The 15533-nt window shown below is 35.4% G+C and overlaps 1 protein-coding gene across 1 annotated transcript; it reads right to left on the bottom strand.

Annotated features, from left to right (window-relative positions):
* Positions 1–512: 512 nt before the first annotated feature.
* On the bottom strand, positions 513–13869 carry LOC131653543 (uncharacterized). The gene is made up of 5 exons (XM_058923717.1): positions 13699–13869; positions 12571–12824; positions 11986–12197; positions 11633–11894; positions 513–11535 (listed from the first exon to the last, which is right to left on the bottom strand). Exons 2-5 carry the CDS (start codon positions 12820–12822, stop codon positions 11245–11247), a joined length of 1017 nt encoding a protein of 338 aa, XP_058779700.1. The 5' UTR covers positions 12823–12824; positions 13699–13869; the 3' UTR covers positions 513–11244.
* Between the last annotated feature and the right edge of the window lie 1664 nt (positions 13870–15533).

Consider the following 15533-nt stretch of genomic DNA (forward strand, 5'->3'; position numbering starts at 1 on the left):
AGCGGAGTATAACACCACTGGGGAGATAAGAAAGGATTCCACTGGGGAAAAGGTATACGTCATCTAGGAATAGAATCGGACTTCACAAAAGAAAGAAACAGTCGACAGAAGCTTTCAAGATAAAACATGATTGAACTTCGAGAAGAGAGTATCTGAGGCCTACATGAATGTGGCTACATCAAATGAATATCAAGGTAAAACATGATTGGACAACATCAAATGACAACCAAGGTAAAACGTGATTGGGCAACATCGAATGACAATCAAGGTAAAACATGATTGGATATCGTCAAAGGATAATCAAGGTAAAACATGATTGGATAATCATCAACGGACAATCAAGGTAAAACATGATTGGATAATTATCAACGGACAATCAAGGTAAAACATGATTGGATAATCATCAACGGACAATCAAGGTAAAACATGATTGGATAATCATCAACGGACAATCAAGGTAAAACATGATTGGATAATCATCACAGGTCCATCAAGGTAAAACATGACTGGATGTCATTAATGGATAATCAAGGTAGAACATGATTAGATAATCATCACAGGTCTATCAAGGTAAAACATGATTGGATGTCATTAAGGGATAATCAAGGTAAAACATGATTGGATAACATCGAATGACAATCAAGGTAAAACGTGATTGGAGGCAATCAAGATAAAACATGATTGAAGGGAAACAAGATAAAACATGGTGTAAGCGATCAAGATAAAGCATGATCAGAGGCAATCAAGGTAAAACATGATTGAAGGGAACCAAGATAAAACATGGTGTAAGTGATCAGGATAAAGCATGATCAGAGACAATCAAGATAAAACATGATTGAAGGGAATCAAGATAAAACATGGTGTAAATGATCAGGATAAAGGATGATCAGAGACAATCAAGATAAAACATGATTGAAGGGAATCAAGATAAAACATGGTGTAAATGATCAGGATAAAGCATGATCAGAGACAATCAAGATAAAACATGGTCGAAATCTTTCAGGAATGACACTGAAAGAAGAGGGAGAAATCATAACATCCAGGAATGGCACTAAATGAAGAAAGGATACATCAAGGAACAACAATAGACGGACAAGACAAACAAGTATCTGTTTTGGATAGGTGCCAAGTAAGTTGGACTTTGATCTCAAGGTGAAGATGTTGATAGCAACAGAACCTCGAAAAATGCAAATGAGTATGAAATTTGTTTCAATGCATGATGTTGAATTTTTCTATGCATGATATATGATCAATGCAATGCAATTGTTTGTTACAACTGAGGGAGACTCTTTTGTGAGGCACGATAGGAACTCGATTCCTCAACACGGGAACCCTGCCAATTCTGCTTATGAAGAAGATGCTTGGACACACTTCTTGTCACATTGGTAACTGTATCAGACTGGTGATCCTCTGAGAAGGACTGATAAAGTTGCTTGGGGATTACTGAAGAAGATTGCCCCTTATTGACTAATTGTTGCAAGTTAACTGATCATGGCTTCAGCTGAACTGTATTAGGGATGAACTGATCGTGGCTTCAATTCTTGATATGCATGTTGGGATGGCTTGCCCCAGTATAAGTCTTGAAACGATATTCTGATCAACAAATCTTGACTGGACATCTGAACAACAGGATCTTGAAGTAACGTGCCCCTGATTGGATCACTAATCAAGTTTCTCGACTGTTTGAACTTCCTGAAAGATGAGTGCTTACTTACAAATAAAATGTTCATTCAAGAATGGTAATTTTAATGCAATGCTCAAAGAATATTTTTGAAATCAAAATCATTATTGGAATGATGTTATTGATGTAAAGCAAATGGAATCACTGGTCAAAACATAAAGGTTAAGACATTCAAAGTGAAAGATAAAGCAAAGGCATGATATCAAAACAAATGATTGGAAAATCTCATGGGAGTCAGCTTACGCAACCTTGTTGTAGTATGCTTTCAAACAAACCTTGCTTCAATTAGGTCTTTTAAAGGTTGTAACGTGGCCTGGTTCACGGTTTAAGAAACAAAGGATATAAGGCTCAAAATTTGATTGTACCCACCCCATCTTCGTGATGATCTCCAGTCCTAAAACTCAGTTAATTCAGCTTATGCATTCAGGTTCCAAGAGGCTTCTGGAATTGCACCTTTGATAATGATGATAGTTCATATGCAAAGAGAACTTTTGAGATGGCAGTCACTTCTTCCTTTTTGTTGTCACAACATTTTGTTGCTTGAGGAATTTATTGACTTCTCTTTTTTCATCTTTTTCTTTTGATATCCCTAACTTTTGCCTGAACTGTCTATTTTTTCACTTACAGTCAGCGGGATGCCCTTATTTTTGCCTAAGTCGTTTTTTGGTTTTGACTTAGCAGGCTTTTATGTGATTCTTTTTTTAATACACATTTTCTTTTAAAGATAGTGACTGCCTTGCTTAATGATTGATGAACCATCATTGGCTTTTGATTGACATCTCCAACATTTCTTTGATGTATGCGGAGGAAAGCTTGTGATTGAAACCTTTGTGGAAAGGTGTACTGAATGATTCTCTTAAAATAGAATGCACAGCCAAATTAGTTGAGAACTACCCTTCCCCAGGTTTAAAATGCGGGTTTTTTCATACAGAAAGAAACACCAACTTCAAAGGCTCAGAGGGGTTGACAAGGGATTAACTTCCTTATTTCTCCAGTGTTTTGGAATTGAAACAATGCCTGTACATCATCAGCAGAGTTTTATTTGAAAGCATAAAGTTCAACAACTTGGGTATTTCGTTGTCATCATCCTCCCTCCAATCTTTGCATAAAACACAAGTTTGATAGAGAAAGCAAATGGAAGAAAACGTTTTTGTAAAAGAAGGTATAAACATAAACACAGTGGATGTGAATGAATTCAAAATATGCAATGCTCATTTCATTAAAATCACCATTCAAAAACAAACAAAGTCTAAAAGTAAACAACACCATAAAGGAAATACAAACAGTACAAAATCAAGGCCTAGTGACTAATCAGCAACCAAGATGAGCTATCTCGTCTGAAACACTTGGCTTTAGGAAAAACGGGCTTTGACTTGTCTTCAGCCACTCTGATCTGGTAAAGGATTGGTGACAACATTAGGACCCATGTCCTTGAAAGAAAACATTTTTGATCTCACCAACTCTTGAACTCTAGTCTTCAAAGCATAACAACCTTCAAAATCATGGCCAGCACCACCCTGATGGAATTCACAATGAAGATCAGGTCGGAATCCTTTTGAGGGAGGGTTTCGAGGAGGCGGCATGGTTCTTGTTGTGATCAACCCTTTATGGACCAATGTAGGATACAATTCAGTGTATGACATAGGAATAGGATCAAAATGAGTCCTATCGCGATTCTGATCTTGTTTCTGCTTTTTGTTACCTTGAGAAGGAACAGACAATGGATGTTGATGCAGAGTCCTATGAAGCACTGATTGAGGAAAGCAAACAGGTGTTTCCTTCTCTACTTCAAAATATGAATCACATGACATAACATATGGTTTCCCCTGAGTTGGAGTAGCAACGGAAAAGGCTAAAGGAGTATTCACTTGCTTTGTGATAATCGGAGGAATGTTGCATTCTTTCTTCGACAAGACTTTGCAGGATTTCCATAATTTGATTCATCTGAATTTTCAACTAGCTGACCTCTGCTCTTAGAAACTCTTGGTCTTGTTGAAGTTCTTCCATACTTTTCAGATACATGCTTCTAGTTCAATGTGTCGAGGAATCAGCTTGACAGCAGACAGACAAACTCTGAAGATGGAGACAGATAAGGATAAGTTTTCTGGACAACCTGGATGTATGTATGCAAATGATGCAATTATTGTTGTTTCTTTTTATTTATTTGATTTTCAAGGAATTCAAGTTATTAATTTGTAAACATCAAAACATGAAGGAGGTAAATCCTATATTGGATCAAAGCTTTGATCAAGTTATCATCAAGATCAATCATCCATTTTGGTGGATTAGAGTTTTCACCCCATCAACACCCAAGATCCATTGAGTTTGATGAAACTTATGATGTTTACAAAGGAAGACCTATGAGTTCCTTGGAAATAAAATGAATGCATGGATGCATGGTTTATGCATCAATCACAATTAAGATCACACATGGTCGCATAAACAGGGTTCAAAGGTTCGACGTCACGAGCATGGAGTCAAAATTAAGAACCACCCACAAAGGTATGTACTAGGGAATTTTGTACCTGCCGAACGGGTTCTAATAAGGTTCCCAGAGTTTTCAATCTTCTATCGGATACTACCGGCACGCACAATTGCTCATGGACGCCAATAATATGCCTAAAAAGACCTCGTCTGAGCGTAGCATCGCATGACAACAAGCTCAAATTGGTACTTGACCTTGTTTCTGCGCTACATCCTAAAAAGGCTTAGATGGGTTAAAAGGGTTCTAGGCCATTCAGCTTCTACGGACACTCACTATTGAAAGTAATAGCGTTCTTACGATGATTCGTAACAACATCTACTACCTTCCATGAGGCATCCACTGATTGGGGTTCCACCATATGACGCTCATGCTAAGGATTGCTCCTGACATGCGACTATTGGTCTTACCACCTCCTATCTCAAGTTACTCACCAAAGTCCGGGTTAGAACTTTATCTCATCACAGAGGAACCATTAAGCACCAAAAAGAAAAAAAAAACAAACAAAGCACACAATATATATATACAGAAAAAAACACATAGATAAACAAAAATAGGCTTAACACACTTAAAACTGGATCCCCAGTGAAGTCGCCATTTTTCTGTAGCGGGGAAAATCTGAGATCGAAGCCATAGGATTGTCTCGACTCAATATTTCAGTGAAAGTCGCCACCGCGCTTTATTGTTTCCAAAGGAAAAGGGAAAAGAACGGAAAAAACCCAAAGTTTGTTTTTAAAAACAAAAAGAAGAGATATTAGGTACGGGTGTTGATTATATGAGTGGAAGGTTTTAAGCACCCCTCATATCTGTGGTACTCCACAGGAACCTTTTTGAAAATCTGTGTCGTGTGTGTGCTAAAAAAGGGTTTGTTTTATTTTTAAAATAAGCTCGGCAAAGCGTTAAGCCTTGTGCCTACATACCTCCTCGGTGCAATGGAGAAGTCAGAGCTAATGTAGTTCCGCTTAAAAGGGAAAACATTTTAAAAAAACGAATAAACACTTTATCGTCGTCGGAGAGAAATACTCAGCCATTGATCTTGATCATGAGAACAAACGAGTTCTTTGCATCGCAAATGAAAGAAGGGCCCAAACTCGGATAAAATCAACGAGTATTCCACTAGCTCTCTCACGCGGAAAAGATCTCATTATATCAATCAATTTCAAAATCGTGGGGTATAACCACTCGTTTCGACAATTAACAGTGTCTAAACTTTTGGAGAAAAAGGCCACTAAGGGCAAAAGATTTTTTTTTTTTAAAAAAGGTTTTGAAAAGGTTTGCAAACATAAGAATGTTTTGGAAAAAGAGAGAAGATTTTGAAAATTAAAGAAGGGGAGGTGATGAAGAATTTTTCTGTAGCGGGGAAAATCTGAGATCGAAGCCATAGGATTGACTCGACTCAATATTTCAGTGAAAGTCGCCACCGTGCTTTATTGTTTCCAAAGGAAAAGGGAAAAGAACGGAAAAAAACCCAAAGTTTGTTTTTAAAAACAAAAAGAAGAGATCTTAGGTACGGGTGTTGATTATATGAGGGGAAGGTTTTAAGCACCCCTCATATCTGTGGTACTCCACAGGAACCTTTTTGAAAATCTGTGTCGTGTGTGTGCTAAAAAAGGGTTTGTTTTATTTTTAAAATAAGTTCGGCAAAGCGTTAAGCCTTGTGCCTACATACCTCTTCGGTGCAATGGAGAAGTCAGAGCTAATGTAGTTCCGCTTAAAAGGGAAAACATTTTTAAAAAAAAACGAATAAACACTTTATCGTTGTCGGAGAGAAATACTCAGCCATTGATCTTGATCATGAGAACAAACGAGTTCTTTGCATCGCAAATGAAAGAAGGGCTCCAACTCGGATAAAATCAACGAGTATGCCACTAGCTCTCTCACGCGGAAAAGATCTCATTATATCAATCAATTTCAAAATCGTGGGGTATAACCACTCGTTTCGACAATTAACAGTGTCTAAACTTTTGGAGAAAAAGGTCACTAAGGGCAAAAGATTTTTTTTTTTAAAAAAAAGGTTTTGAAAAGGTTTGAAAACATAAGAATGTTTTGGAAAAAGAGAGAAGATTTTGAAAATTAAAGAAGGGGAGGAGATGAAGAGGCTATCCTATTGCGTAAAATAAAAGCTAAGGAAAAGAACGGTCTAACCGAAATAAGAAGCCAACACTTGACATTGTGAGTCAAGGTAGATTTCCCATCCTTTGGACTTATCAATACCAAACCAATCACATTACCACTTGGGGATCCAGATGAAACTTATTATCTTAGCACCACTTTGCATTAAGCACATTAAAATTCTGACGGAAATCGGGCAGAGTAACGGCTGTTTTCGGGTGAAATCCTTATATCAATGCCTTGGAATTAACCATCAAGGGCTTTCAAGGAAATACCTGCACATACAAACAGACAACAATCCAATGCCAGACAGACAGAATAACAGCAGAGTAACAACAGAACAAGGGTCCAGAGGTACTAAGTCCATAAGTCCAAATCTCCAAAATGCTAGGGATAGTAACCAATAGTCCAAAGAGAACCTTATGTGTTTTTTAGATTTTGGTTGATTATTAGTGTTTTAGCATAAAAGTAAAGTATGGTCCAAGTGGACAAAAGAAAAATAGCGGAAGCATAAACATATGTCCAAATAGACAAAGAGAAAATAGCAGAATGTAAATATGATGAAATGATAAAATAAAGCGATAAAGCGAGAAATATAAAGAGCAATATAATAAAGTGCAGAAATTAAAGTCAATTGTTAGATGTTAAAGATAACCATCTTGAAACTTGTCAAGTATGTTATCAAAGTTAGTAATTAAGATCGATGGTGAGTGAAGGATGTTCTCGGATTTAAATTCAATGGACATTTATCAGAAGCTTGATAAAATCATAGCGACTACACGATAAAACCTCCATAAGTCTTAAATCAACCGCATACAATTCTCTTCCATATTTGATCTTTTTCTATTCGGGACACGAAATATTGCGCTATGTTAAGCAGATCGCCAAGTGATTTATGTAGAAATCACCCTACAACGAGGCCGGTCAAAACTTTATGTGCTAATGCATGCGAGAGAAATGATATGTAGATCATTCTCCGAAAGCAATACCGCACGAAAAGAAAATAAGGAGTGATCTAGTCTTTACCAAGAATCCATAAGAATTCTCAAGGTATCAAAGACTTTCATCGATCAAAAGAAAAAGAAATAAAAGATGGAACCATATTCAAAAGCTCCTTTCATCCATAATTTCAATCACTTAATATTGCGGATTTGGATTCTCATCCTATCGACGCCCTAAGTCCATTGAAATTAGAGAGAAATTAGGCCTCTAACTTGTGATTCAAAGAAAATATCAAAAGAATGGAGTAGAAGATGAGTTAGAACCAAAAACAAGTCAAAAACCACAAAAACAAGCATTCTGCCCAGATGTAAATCGATTTGCACAGAGTGTAAATCGATTTGCATAACTCTGTTTTCAAATCTGCGCAGTTTTTCAGTTGTGTAAATCGATTTGCACCAGATGTAAATCGATTTGCACAACACAGTTTTCAAAAAAACAGCAAATCAAGAGAAGAAAACTTGTTTAAACATAAAACCAAACACCTTGTGATCTCGGATCAATTTGTGCACAAAAATGTATCAAGTAAGCAAGCAAAACTCATCAATGTAGCACCAAAGGTGCATCAAGCATAAACAACAATAGATCACATCTTGAATTATGGAATGGATCTAGAATTTTACCAAATCTTTCACAAGCTTTGAATCTTCTTCAAGAACACACAACCACAAGCCTTGATCTCTCACAATTGATGAAGAAAAAGTAGTGTTTATGTTGAGGTTTAGCTCTAAATTAGTGAGGTTCAAGATGTGACTCACTAATTTGTGTGGAAGAAAAAGAGCTTTGAGTGAGGGGTTTGGAAGAGGTGAGGAGAGAAAGAGCAAGAGTTTTCTTGGCTATCAAAGCTTGAAAAATGAAGAGGGGAATGCCTCAATTTATAGCACTTAGGCTTGGGAAATTTTGTGGCTTGGAGTTAGGATTGGAAAATAGAATTAGGCTTGGGAAAAGGATTTGGAGCCAAAAATGAGATCCAATGGTCTTGATGCAATCACATGAGGGTTTATGATTAAATGATGTAGGTAATCAAATACAAGAGCTAAGTCATGCTTCCCATGCTTGCAAATGATGTCAACACTTTCAAAATCTGAAATTTGCCTTCATTTTTTCAAATTCGCACTGGTGCAATCGATTTACACTTTATGCAAATCTATTTACATTGCTGAAAAAGGCAAAATCTGGGGCAAAAACAGTTATGCAAATCGATTGCTGTCTTATGCAAATCGATTTGCACTGATGGCAGAAGCAAATTTGGTGCAGAAACAGTTGTGTAAATTGATTTACACCTTATGCAAATCGATTTGCATAGTGAAAATGTTGAAAAATGCTCTTTTTGAAGGATACTTTGACTTGGTACCTACAAAACACAAACATACAAAAGCACAAGGCAATATTTTTGGTATTTTGGTTAGTAAGACAATATATACAAGACTAAACATGGGTGCTTGATGATTCCCTTGCAGATGAATTGAGCATAACACCACAAGTAGAGCTCTAAGTTAAAACTTCTTGATTGATGATTGGTATGCAAATGATGTGTGATCTTAGGGTCAAAAATTGGGGTATGACACACCCCAAAATCTCTTTGGCATTTATTTAGCTTTCAACATACTTTTTGTCATGTTCAGTATACTTCGATTACTCCTCTCATCTATACCATTAAGCTGAGGTGTATAGGGTGCAATGACCACATGCTCTATACCTTCCTCATTGCATAATTTAGCAAATTCTCTAAAGGTGTATTCACCTCCACCATCAATTCTCAATTTCTTTAACATGCATCCACTTTGTTTCTCGACATGCAGTTTAAACTTCTTCAACCGTATGAATACCTCACTTTCCCGTTCAATAAGGTAAATCCACATGTATTGGGTGAATCCATCTATGAAAGTTAAGAAATAGTTGTTACCTTACTTCAAAAGGTCCACACACATCAAAGTGAACTAGCTCTAACTTTTCCTTCGACCTCATGGGCAAGTCATGCTTGAATGCTTTCCTAGCCTACTTTGCTTTGCAACATTCCTCACACACCTGACTTGGTTCCTTCACCTGAGGTAAGCCATACACCATCTTTTTCTGGTTGGGCATACCTAAACTTCTGAAGTTTAGATGCCCATACCTGTGATGTCATTGCCAATTCTTGTTTTCTTCTGCAGTTGAAGCAAGAAACTTGTGATCAACCGTGTTGATCTCTACTTTGAAGGTTTGTTGTCTGCCAATGGTGCTTTCAGAATCAATATTCCATCACCATCTTATACTTTCATCTAATTCTTTTCTACCATCAAGTTGTACCCTTTCGCAAGCAATTGATCTATGGTTATCAAGTTACTTGTCATCAAAGGTACATACAACATATCAATGATGTTGGCTTTTCGACCATCATTTCTAACCACATATATGTTTCCTTTACCACCTAATCTGACGTGTCTGCCATCTGCAAACTTGATCACTTTCTTGACTGATTCATCTAACTTGGTGAACCAGTTTTTATTACCAGTCATGTGGTTGCTGCATCCTGAATCTAGGTGCCACGTTTTGGTTTGCTCATTGCTCGATTGCGTATTTTCCATTAGTAGCACATCCTCAAAATAACTATCTCCAGCATGAGCATATTTCACTTCATCACCATCTTTTTTCTCTTGCTTCTTTCTTTCTTCGATAGTCTCGAGCATAATGGCCAAATCCTTGAGAGTCGTAACACTGCACCTCCTTCATGTCAACTTTCTTTTTCGAGTACTTGTTGCCCATGTGTTTTTTGGTTGAATCAGTGTGATTCTTTGAGTTTTTGCTTGAATTCTCATCACTATCAAGATTCTTTCTATGTTTCACCTTCTCTTTTCGAGACTTCTTGATGAATCTTGCTTGCAGCGCATATTAAACCACCTTATCCTTTTCTTAGTTCCTCAACCTCAGCCTCATCTCATGAGGCTCTAATGAATCTTGAAGTTCGTCCAACTTCATCTCAGCTAAGTTCTTGGACTCTTCAATAGACACTAAAATGTAATCAAAATTTGGAGTCAGAGATCTCAACACTTTCCCTATCTTTTGTAAATCGTTGATTGATTCACCGCACACCTTCATCTGGTTCGTTAACAGCACCACATGTGAAAAGAATTCTGAGACTGATTCATCTTTCTTCATCTGAGTCATCTTGAATTATTTTCTCAATGTCCACAACTTCACCCTTTTCAGTTTTTCATCTCCTTTGTACACGTTCTTCAGCTTGTCCTATGCTCCTTTGGTCGTTTCCTCTTCAATGATCTTCTCGAACAGGTTAGGATCCACACGTTGATGAATCAATAACAGAGTTTTCCATGTTTCTTCCTTTATCTTTGTGTGCAGCCTTATATTCATCATCTGCATTTGCTTTCAATGCCAGTACTCCATCATTCAAGTTTTCAGACACATCTTGAAATCAAAAGATGACATTCATTTGCACAATCCACCTCTCATAATTCTCGCCTTTGAAAATTGGTAGATTTGCTGGAAATTGTGTTGATGTTGTTGTCCCGTTTGCCATTATAGATTCTCTCTAAAACACAACTCGAGCTTGTTAATACCAATTTGTTGGGACAATTAGGATTTTCAAGAAAGACGAGGAAGAAGAAAAGAGAAAAGAGAGAAAAATGTATTTTGAATATGTGAAGTTGTTATTACTAAAGTTGTTAAGTGTTCAATTATATAACTATTCAATAGCATGCCTATTTATAAGCGATCAAGGCCTAAGCCCAAAACTTACAACCTAAGCCCAAAACATATTTTGGCTTCGACACAACAACAAAATGTTGTATTCGACTATGTCGAATACTATTACTTCGATTAGGCCGAACACACCTACATCGAACACAAGCTTGCATCCAAGACATTGAATTATAACTTCTAACATGTAAGAGTATCATTTTCACGCAAAAAGCACAAGACAATATGTAGACTAATAGTTTTTTAACAGACACTATCATATCATATGAATACCTTATGATAATATAAGTGCTCTAATTATGGACTCACATTGATTACTCTTAAATATAAATAAATGACCTCCTTCAGGAAGCTCATGATAATGAATCCAGGAAAGTTTCTGTGAGATGTAGCGGTTCAGTGTATAGGGAATCACCTTATCTTTAAGGCCTTGCCAAATGTGAACTGAACCATCATTCTCAGAAAATGGATTTCTTATCTCTGTTGGGCCAAACTCCCACTTTCCAAAACCAGCAATTATGTCGCGGTATAATGATTCATACTCACCTTGCTGTGTTATTTTCTCCTGAATGAAGGTTAAAAAAACACTTAGCAGTTAGCATCATTCGCAAATAGCAATATATCAGTGTCAAAAAACAGAATGTCTTGTGAGTATAAGCTACCTGGCCAGTGCTTGGGGCTTCTGAGAGGCTTTTAAGGATCTCAACATCATCCGGAGGGAACATTTCAGCATTTGTGAAACTCAATGAAGTGAACCAATTTTGAGTCATCCACCAATAGAATAACCAAGGGGTGTAATGTGCAACTCGAAATGTCCATTGATCTGGTTGAGGGAGCATTTGAAATGCCTCTGTTGATAGATTAACAGGAAAAGAAGGCCACCAATAATTTACAAATGGAACTACCAAAGCTGCTCCGGATAATCTGTCGAACTACAAGTCATTTCTCTATTACTGAGAACAATAATAGTAACCATCAAAATCAAAATGAAGCTACAAGTCATAAATTAACATGCCTATGTGGAATGTACTTTAGGCAGCTCCAAACTGGATAAGCTCCTATTGATATTCCAATGATATAGAATTTATTCCCAATCTGTAATTTATCTGCTAGTTCTTGAATATCATATGCTTCACTCTTCACTGAACGTGACGGATATGGATCACTATCCCCATAACCTGCTCTGTCGAAGTAGAGGAAATATATCCCAAGATCATCAATAAGTTCCTACATCAAAACAAAAACATAATGACTGTAAATAAAAAAATCAAAATTTAAAATAATCAGTTAGAGACCGAGAGTAAAATCAATTCACCACAGAATAACAATTATTAAATCTTGTTATTAAGTATTTACATTATTGGTACAAGTTTCTATCATACTCCAATAAACTGCAGAACATTCACATACTCACTGAGATTATCTACTAACATAAGCACTTGTGAGACTATTTAGGACAGCATTTGAAAACAACTTATAACTTGTCTATAAGTTAGTTTTAACAAATTTCCATAAGTTCTCCGGGATATATTAAGCATTACTAATGGCAGATAAGTGATTAAAGCAGACATAAGATTAGAGAAAAGGAGCAAGTTCTTACTTGAGAAACTGGCAAATGAGTATCTTTGGAATTGGCATATCCATGAACGACAATGATCTTGTACCTAGCTTCTTCCTTTGGAAAACCAAACTCCCGGTAAGCCAAATGTCTCCCATCGTTGAGTTTCACTCTAGGTGAAGTAACCAGAGGACCGTTAATGGATCCACATATTTTTGGTGGAGGAGGCTGTATGGCCATATAAGCCCATCCTATGAGAATCACCACCGCTGCTATTGCTATCCGATTAATCATTGCTGAAAAAACAAAGTGTATTAAAAATCATATCATCATCATCATCATCATCATCATCATCATCATCATCATCATCAAGAAAACAATGTAAAATTCTAAATTCATTTACAAGAAGCAACAGGGAACAGAGAAAAGAAATCCAGAGAAATGAACACCAGAAACAGAACATACACTTCAGAATATGGACATCAAAGTGCTGCATTCTAACTATTTATTGGTTTTACTGTAAAATTGTTATTTAAAACTACCATCCAGATCAAAAGTTCTAGAAAAAAAATAGGTTATAAGAAAACACTTGTCTTCCTAAAGAATTTAGATGTGTGTTATAACTTGTAATAAAATTGTGGTTGCTTAAGGTTAGGAACAATTGTCCAAACATGTTATTGTTACGCCCAAAATTGTGGTTACAATCTAGTTACATTGACAAAACCACAATTACATGTGAAATTTTAATTAACTGGTTACTAAAATATATGAATACATTGACAAAACCACCACTACAGGTAAAAGTTTAATTAATTAGTTACTAAAATATATAAATACATATTATGAGATTTAAGTTGATCCCATCAGTTTTTAAAATTTCAAACTGCTTTGTGAACAAACTCTGGACTTGATCAAGTTTATTTCAATCTTAAAACACAAACAATAATTTTCACTTTTGATTCAAACTTAACAGTGTCAATTTTATGCTAAACATAAGAGTTAAGTCTTATTATTTTAGAATTCATCATATATCTGTGTATAGTGGAAACTGAAAGTAATAATAGGAACATTTCAGATTCAAACAAACTAGAAAACTCAACCTGGTTTGTAAACCATTTCAATTGCTAGCTTAATTTCTAAGCACAGACTTATAAGAGAAGGATAGTATACCTTGTTACAGACTCTATGTAACTGCAATTGCAATCAAAGGCTGTGGATGTACTATTCTTCAGGCAGAGTTCTGCTGTTGGAATTGAGAGATAGAATGTAGGTGAGGTTCAGAATATAAACATGATGACAAGTATAATATGAGAGTGAGTGAGGACAAGATAGAATGGAACCCTCACAAAATTTGATGTATGTTTCACCATTTTTGGGGAATGGGACCCACATAAAGTGATGGGTGAGACCTTCATAAATTTCATTAGATCAAAGAGTGGATTTGGATTGCATGCAGCCAAAACTAGAAGCACATAAGATAGATATGGCCGTCCGATTAAAATCAAACGATCAAGATTAAAAGCAGTTTGACTAAAAGAATCTTTAAAAATAAATTAAACTATCTGATCTCAATTAAAGGACCAGCTCCGTATTGGCTGCATACATGCAATTTTGAATGCATGTGATCCAAATCTTGAAAATGTAAATGTTGAAAAGAGTGTTAGATGAACACAAAAAGTGGCTTCTATGATACTATGACACAAAAAGTAATTTAATATAATATAAATAAAAAATAAAAGAAATTTAATATTAAAATTAATAAAAAATACTTTAATTATTAATATTATATAAAATTATCATTAAAGTTTTAAAAAAATATTAATGAATATTAACTTCATTTGTTTATAATATATTTCTTAATTATTAATAATTTTTTCCTTTACGTATAATATATTTCTTATATTTATTTAAGTTATCTAATAAATATTATAAAATTATTTATTCACTCATAATTTTAATATTAAAATTTATTATTTTGTACTGTCAATTGATTTTTCTAATAGTAATTTAAATTTTTATTTATTAAATTTAAATATTAGTAATATTTATTATTAAAAAATAAATATTAATATCTTTATATTAATATCTTTATAAATATTAAAATAAATAGTAATATTAATATCCCTTTCAAGTCATCATAAGGTATATGATAATTTTCCAAGAATTAAGAACTCATCATGATATCGCAGCATAAGGCAGAATTACCAATTATTTACGCAGGAACAGAAACTCTTACCAAAATGATGAGCACGGTTATTTCATCATCTTTGATATCTTAAAAAATGTAGATAAAGTTCATATTCCCCCAACTTCAACTCAGACACAATTGCTTCCAACTTAGATAGAACAATTTGATCATACCGCACATATCCATGTCCTTCGTTGCAATGAACTCATGGATTTTACCATCCACAAGAATGAAGCTCCATCCAGGAATTTTTTTTCACACCCCTTTTTCTCATCATTGATCTAACCTTAGTCACTTCATCCCATCTACCTTCTTTAGCAAAGATATTTGAGAAAAAAACATAACAACTTGAATCATCTGGAACCAACCTATAGATTGTAAGGCAGCAGTTTTCCCCATTACAAAGTTATTGTGCTTCAAACAAGCACTGAGAATACTCTTCCAAATCAAAACATCAGCACCAAGGCATATCACATGTAATCCAAAGTGCTCCTTCAAATTTACCTACTCTACCAAGAAGGTCAATAAAACACCCACAACAAGGCTGAATTTAAGGAACTATCTTGTACTTCACTTGCATGGTTTCAAAATAAAATTGACCCTCTTCACAAGTCCTCCATGTTTGCAAGCATTTAAAAGCCCTAAGAAAGTTATATTGGCAAGCTTAAGTTCTTCCCTTTCAAATTGAGCAAAACCTTGACCGCTTCACGACCTATTTCATGACCAAATACATAACATACATGTTAACAAGTGCTGATATAATAAAACTAGACCTATGATGTATCTTATCATAAAGCACATAAGTATGTATCCATTT

The sequence above is a fragment of the Vicia villosa genome, linkage group LG2 (genome assembly GCF_029867415.1).
Source record: "Vicia villosa cultivar HV-30 ecotype Madison, WI linkage group LG2, Vvil1.0, whole genome shotgun sequence".
In the NCBI taxonomy this organism is placed as follows: domain Eukaryota; kingdom Viridiplantae; phylum Streptophyta; class Magnoliopsida; order Fabales; family Fabaceae; genus Vicia; species Vicia villosa.

Bases quoted from the DNA above. Each gene is read 5' to 3' on its own strand.
- LOC131653543 (XM_058923717.1), bottom strand. From the start codon at position 12,822: ATGATTAATCGGATAGCAATAGCAGCGGTGGTGATTCTCATAGGATGG. The intron at 12,198-12,570 runs GTAAGAACTTGC...GTTTTGATGTAG, and splicing joins CTCATTTGCCAGTTTCTCAA to GAACTTATTGATGATCTTGG. The intron at 11,536-11,632 runs GTAGCTTATACT...ACCTTCATTCAG, and splicing joins AAGCCCCAAGCACTGGCCAG to GAGAAAATAACACAGCAAGG.